Source organism: Seriola dumerili, unplaced genomic scaffold (assembly GCF_002260705.1).
Source record: "Seriola dumerili isolate Sdu_G_001 unplaced genomic scaffold, Sdu_1.0 BDQW01000236.1, whole genome shotgun sequence".
NCBI lineage: Eukaryota > Metazoa > Chordata > Actinopteri > Carangiformes > Carangidae > Seriola > Seriola dumerili.
The window spans coordinates 586409-593029 of record NW_019174491.1 but is presented as its reverse complement, the minus strand read 5'-3'; the positions used below and the strand labels follow the sequence as shown (position 1 = coordinate 593029).

The 6621-nt window shown below is 43.2% G+C and overlaps 1 protein-coding gene and 2 non-coding genes across 4 annotated transcripts in view; all 3 read left to right on the top strand.

Moving 5' to 3' along the window:
• Window positions 1-3568, top strand: part of LOC111229522 (parathyroid hormone-related protein-like) — a 16614-nt gene extending 13046 nt beyond the window's left edge. For both annotated transcript variants that reach the window (XM_022755864.1, XM_022755863.1), the window contains exons 3-4: window positions 2604-3139; window positions 3546-3568. In XM_022755864.1, coding sequence (XP_022611585.1) covers window positions 2604-3117 — 514 coding nt within the window. In that variant the 3' untranslated portion in view covers window positions 3118-3139; window positions 3546-3568. The remainder of the gene's footprint in view (window positions 1-2603; window positions 3140-3545) is intronic.
• trnat-ugu lies at window positions 834-906 on the top strand. Its single transcript has one exon. It is a non-coding gene; the product is annotated as a tRNA-Thr (tRNA).
• Window positions 1203-1275, top strand: trnat-ugu. Its single transcript has one exon. It is a non-coding gene; the product is annotated as a tRNA-Thr (tRNA).
• Window positions 3569-6621: the final 3053 nt, after the last annotated feature.

Sequence of the window (6621 nt, the reverse complement as noted above, 5' to 3'; positions counted from 1 at the left end):
GGGGGCTGGACCGCTGCCACCTCAGGATGTATCAGGGCCTTTTTCCTCCTCCCTCCCTCTCGCTGGAAACTGTTTGATGTTCGTTATATTGAAGGTAAAAACAGAAGCAGATCAGTTTTCAAAGCCAGTGTGTGTGTGTGTGTGTGTGTGTGTGTGTAAGCATATAAACAGAAGCTGCTCTCTCTCTGTGTTGTGTTGTTTCACTGACGTCGTTGAGCTGAGTGAGATTTTATCGAGCGTCTCGTCTCTGTTCGTCTGCCGCCGGTCGACAGGTGAAACAGATCAAACGGTAACTCAGGTCTAAGGAGCTGCACGGCCTCCGGGTGAAACTGACCTCCGCAGAGCGGGGAGGAGGAGGAGGAGGAGGAGGGCATCATGGGAAACTCTGACAGCTCTAATCAGCTGCCGGTATCTCCCACTGCAGCGGGCGTGTTTGTGTGCTCAGACACCTGAAGTGTTTGGCCGGCGTTGGCGCCCGGCGGTTCCCAGGCTTCGAGCCGTGCCCTCTGCCTCTCTGTTTGTCTAAGAGTTAAGACTGAGTAACGCGACACCGCGGCAAAGCAAAGCCCCGAATCCTTCTGCTGCTCCGGCTGCATCGGGAAAGATAACAGGTCGGTCCATCTGGTCAGAATCAGAGCCGGAGTCGTCCCCTCTTCTTCTGCAGCTCTCACACATCCGTTGTGATGAACTCATGTTTTTATTAATCTCAGTCGCGTCCGTCACGTTTATCGGACAGATGACTTTGTCCCGGTTGTGATCCCAGCTGTGTTGATGCCAGTGATGTGATGTGTCCGGTGTGGCAACAGCACCACCACCTGGCCCGGTGGAGACAGGGCTCCATAGCTCAGGGGTTAGAGCACTGGTCTTGTAAACCAGGGGTCGCGAGTTCAAATCTCGCTGGGGCCTCTCTCTGTTTTCAGACCTTCCCTCAGTGATAAATCTTTCATCTTTAGAGTTCAGTTGGAGACGTGTGCACATGCCACCACCCACGGATGCTGCTGAGTGTGGTGACGGAGTTGTGGGTGGTGCCACAGTGTCATGATGAATCAGCGTCGTCTTAAATTTCCCTGCAGATGATTCTGAATGATTAATGTCGTGTTTTTCCACCTGAACACATTTTTGAACATTTCAAGTTTTATAGTGATGTCGGTGCCTCAGTAGGTGGTCACCGCTCTGTGGGTGTGGCCTACAGAGCAACACAGGGCTCCATAGCTCAGGGGTTAGAGCACTGGTCTTGTAAACCAGGGGTCGCAAGTTCAAATCTCGCTGGGGCCTACACATGTTTTCTAAAGTTCATGCAGGAAGCTCCCTGCAACACATCATGATGTTTGACTTGTAGATGTCGCTATAGCAACAGATTAATACTTAATGAGTCACATTTCAAATATGTGATGCATTTCAGCAGAAGAAGAACTGGGTTTTTTCGTGCAGATAGCGCCACCTTGTGACCATTATGACGTCATTTATATTTAGATATATCATTTTTTTTGCATTTAATTATTTGTACAAAGAAATTTCTTTCCAGTTTTCATTTTAATTTAATTTGTGTACACATATAATCTGTAGATCACTCACCAGTAGTTGGCGCTACAACAACATAACTACTTCGAATGCTCAGGTCTGTATTGGGATGTTGCCGCTCAGATATCACCTGACATGATTTAAATATTCCCCCAAAATCAACAAACTAATACTGTGTCTGATTCAGACCAGGTTTGGATCCAGATGCACATTAGAACATATTAAAAAAATAAAAGGTTTTTCCTCTGTGACTGTTTGGAGTCAGTTTCATTAGAAAATCAGAAATCACAGTTCAGCCCCAAGTCTTTTCTTTTTGTTTGGACCACAGTTAATTTTTTTGTAGCGTCTCTGGCCCTGAGCGCCATGAATCTGCCAGTTAACATCCACATTAATGAAAAGTGAAGGGCCAAAGGTTTTGCTCTGCTCACATCGTAATAATGAACAATCAGAAGGAAAACTGGCGTTTTCCTGTGAAAAAGAAAAAGAGAGAAAACTCATCTGGACCTCCTCCGGCAGGGCGGAGATCTTCTGTATCAGTTTTAACAACCCTGGAAACCAGCTCAGCTCCTGCGGTTCGATGAATCATGTCATTTCACTGCATGAATGCAACAGCTGAGTTATTGGGGAATATTGTCCAAAGTTTTTAACCTCTGTGACTGAAGAGTGAAGAGAGGGTGAGCGGAAGCAAAGAAAAGATCTGTCAGTTTATCTAAATGTTAGACACAAAAAATGTCTTTAAATGGATGAAAATAAAAAGGAAGAAGCCAAAAAAATTTCATAAAATTCATCTTTTTTGTTGCTGTTAAACTTCTGCAGCTGCTGTTTCCTTCACTCACTCACACACTGATTCTTTCTCTCATACTGCCCTCTGCTGGTGCATCAAGAAAACCTCCTAAATCCAACTGAGTCTGTATCACACTACATTAGTAGACATGAGTGGTGTCCACAAACTTTTAACTAAACGTAAAACTGAAAACCTTTTTCTTTCTTCAACGAATCTAAAGCATGAAAATCCTGCATTTATAACATGTGAATGTTAATTGTTTAATTGAGTCGAATCTTCTTCTTTGTGTGTTTTGCAGAAAGCGCTCGGTGACTCACGCTCAGCTGATGCACGACAAAGGTCGGACGCTGCAGGACTTTAAGCGTCGCATGTGGCTGCAGGAGCTTTTGGATGAAGTCCACACGGCGGAGATCCGCGACCTTCCCGTCCGGACCACCGGAGGAGGCGGAAGCAGCAGTGGCGCCGGCGTCGGGCTGCCTGGGGTCAGCCTGGGCATCAACCTGAGCACCACCGGCAGCACCCTGCACTCCAAACCGCCCGGAGGAACCAAGAACCTCCCCATCACCTTCAGGCTGGAGGAGGAGGAGGGCACCAACCTGCCGCAGGAGACCAACAAGTCTCAGACATACAAAGACGGCGTCCTCAAAGCGCCCGGCAAGAAGAAGAAGAAAGGGAGGTCCGGGAAGAGGAGGGAAGGAGAGAAGAGGAAGAGGAGGGCACGTTCACTGGGGTGGAGGCTGGAGGACGAACCCGGGAGTGGACTCCACCTGGAGTGGAGGTCTCTGCTCGGCCTGCAGAGGGCGCTGCTTTAAACGCTGTCAGTCTCTGACAAAGGTGAGTCCACGGGTCGAAGTGTTGCATCATGATGATTTACACTGTGTGACAGTGTCTATAGAGTCAGGTCACATGACACGTCATTCAACCTAAACATCCAGAACTAGATTCATTTCTTTGAATCAGATGCTTCTGAAATGAGCTCATCAGTTTTTGTTGGCGCCTCTTGTGGCCTTCACACACTACGACAGCGCTGCTCTCAAAACAAACGGACACAAGGATGAAACTGATGTGTTTTCATTTTAAAAGAGGTTGTGCATCCACGTAACACAAAGGTTTCTTATATGTTATAATGTCATCATGTGTTTTTACTGATGCTGATGCTTCTGTATGTTTCAAGACACAAATCAAATTAAAATAAAGTGCTGATCTAACCCGTCTCTTCCTGTCTTTGCTTGTGTTTCAGAAACCTACGGACAGTTGGAGTGGACTCCTAAATACTCATGTTACAGTCGTCTGTAATGGTGATTATTTGGAAAGAAATTGGAAAATATTTATTGTCTGTAAATATTCTAAATATAGCAGAATAGATAGCAGAATATGATAAAAAAAAAAAACTTATTTGATGCTCTGTGGGGCAACAGATTTTAATCTTTGTGAATCCTTGCTTTTTTCTTTTTTATTCCAATTATGTCAGATTTTTTTGCGGTAATTTATTTTGTCTGAATGGTGTATTTATTTTGTAAATGTATCGAGGTGCTGCTGACCCTCTATATTTTTGTACCATAATGCACTTTAGATATATAAATATAAATATATATACCATTAATTTTGTTCATTGACTTGTTTTTGTGGTTGATTGAAATGAAGAAAAAACGACAGTCGTCATTCTGTGTTACTTTTCCGTTTGATTCTTTACCCTTCGCTCTGTTCAGACGTCCACTTTTTTGTTTCTTTGCTGCTGTTTTTCAGATGTTTTGTTTCGTTGTCTCACCTTTTTGTGTCGGACCCTCCTGCTGCCTTCAGTGTCTCTGTTTCCTCCACAGCCCGCTCTGCTTCTCAATGCAAACGTTCATACTTGTACATAAACCAAACACGGCTCGATATTGTTGTTTTTGGCACTTGCACTGAGATAAACACCCTGTACTGAACGGATTAAACATTTGACAGTAACTCCTCTGTCTCTGTGTCTTTGATGTCGCATTAAATTCACAGTGAAACATCAGTTCTGTCCTCGGTCCTATTCTACATCTCACTTGATGCTTAAAATTGTCTGTTTCCTGTAAGTTTTTAAATCTACTGAAAATTGGATGGTCATAATTTTCTACTCATCTCCAGTGAAGTAATGAAATAACTTAAATCCTTTACTTAAAGCTGCATTTGTTAATTTTTGGCCACCAGGGGGCAGAAAAATAAACTGAAGGGTTCATACTAGTTGATTAATTGATTAGTTGACTGACAAAAAAATTAAGGAAAAATTCATCTATCATATTCAGGTTGCAGCTTCTCAGATGTCACAGTTTTCTGTTTTATATCAGTATAAACTGAATATCTTTTGATTTTGGACAAAAATAAGATGTCACCTTATAGAGACACCATTTTATAAATAATACAAATAATCAATTAATCAAGAAAATAATTAGCACGATTAACTGATGAAAATAATCATTAATTGCAGCTCTACATCAAACTCTAACTTAAGCTCGGAGTTGTGGTGTACCCCAGGGTCCACCCTGGGTCCTCTGTAGTTTGTTTTAAGTGGGTTTAAATATTACACCATAGCCTCAAGTATACATTACATAACCTCCTTAACTCTATACATTGGTTGTTGTTGCTAGCATGTTAGCAAACAGATGACTATTTTCACATCTAGCAGTCACAGAGCGACACTTTCATGTATTTGTCATTTCATATTGTCTGTGCCAGGAACTGAATCATCACTTTTGGTCTCAGACATCTCGGATATAAAAAAGGCAATGAAAATAATCAATGCAAGAGACGTTTTAGTGACTCTTTAGTTACCTTGGTTGTGACTGTAGATAGCTGAGGTCCTATCATCATCTCAACCCTCATCAGGACCCTTCACACCCCCTTCATAACTCCTTGTAAACTCCTTGTGAAAACCCTCTGGCCAGAACAAATATACTGAAAAAGTCATTCATACCAACTTCCAGTAACTTTTATGACAATACTGATATGGATTTGCTCACAGACCTCGACCCTCAGCAGATTCTCTCAGTTCCTCTGTGACTTTAAACAGAAACTCTGCCTCTTTCTTCTTCACATTAAATGAGTGAGGTTCCACCAGGCTGAGTCATGCTGGTTCAGAAACAAGCAGCTCGACACACCAGCACTCTGAAAGTTTCCACTGACAGACGATCAAAAACCGAAAGCTGGACTGAAACATGTTTCCAACACAGACTGAAACACATCACTCAGCAGATTTCTTTTCAGCCAGTAATGTTAGAGCATCAGTCATCTGTGGACGCAATAAAATGACTAACCCCGTCCCATTATGATATCCTTTAAAGCCACTCCACATACAAATGTATAAACATAATACTTCATAAAATATTTGTGGTATTTAAGTGTCGGACACACTAAAACAAAACTACTCACTACTATTAACTAACCTAACAGTACCTAGTGGTTATTATAAACTCTGAGGGGGAACCAGGCCCAATCAAATGCCCCCATGGTGGAACCTCAGGACATTCATTAAGCATGGAGTTGACCCTTTTACCAAGTCCTGGTAAAATAAAGGTCATAGGGACCAAAAGTCCCTCCAGAAACCACCATATTGTCTTCATCTGCAGGTTTTCATCGCTCCTGTATTCTGTCTATTCACCATCAACTCTCCACATCAGCTGGGTGATCATTCTCCTCTATTTCAAACCCTCCACGGCAGCTTTTTTTTAGACTTCTGCACATACAGCAGGAAAGAAAATTACAACTTTCCACTCAATAGAGCAAAACTGTCAACAAATTACCACCTGTCATCATAAATTCCACCCAGAATTCAGTTAGAGATGATCAACAGCTCCGGGCTGAAGAATGAGTTCAGAGGGATTTGGCTTCGCTAACAGCCATTAAAATAATTGCCACCGCTGCAGCTTCACAACAGGACAAGTTTGGTTTGGCAGCAGGTCGGAGAGCTGAGAGACATCGAGGGGAAGGAGCCGAGCGCCGGAGATGACGGTGTTGATGGTGTTGATGGTGCTGATGGTGTTGACGGTGTTAATGTTAGGATTCAAGCAGCAGCAGCTTCAACATCCAACCAGCCAAAACAAACATTAATAACACTGAGAGCCAGACAGAGACAGAAAGAGAGAGAGAGAGATAACTGGTGAGTCAGCTGGACAAAGACTGAAGATCCAACTGGAAGAGAACGTTCCTGTAAAGTCTCAGAAAGTTCCCGAAACAAGTGAAATACACGTGGGTGTGGAGGAGCGGTGCTAATATCTTCAAGGTGTTTGTGTCATGGTGGGAAGGTCCACTGTGTTTCATTACTGAGTAGACTGAGAGGTTTGTAGTGGCGTCTT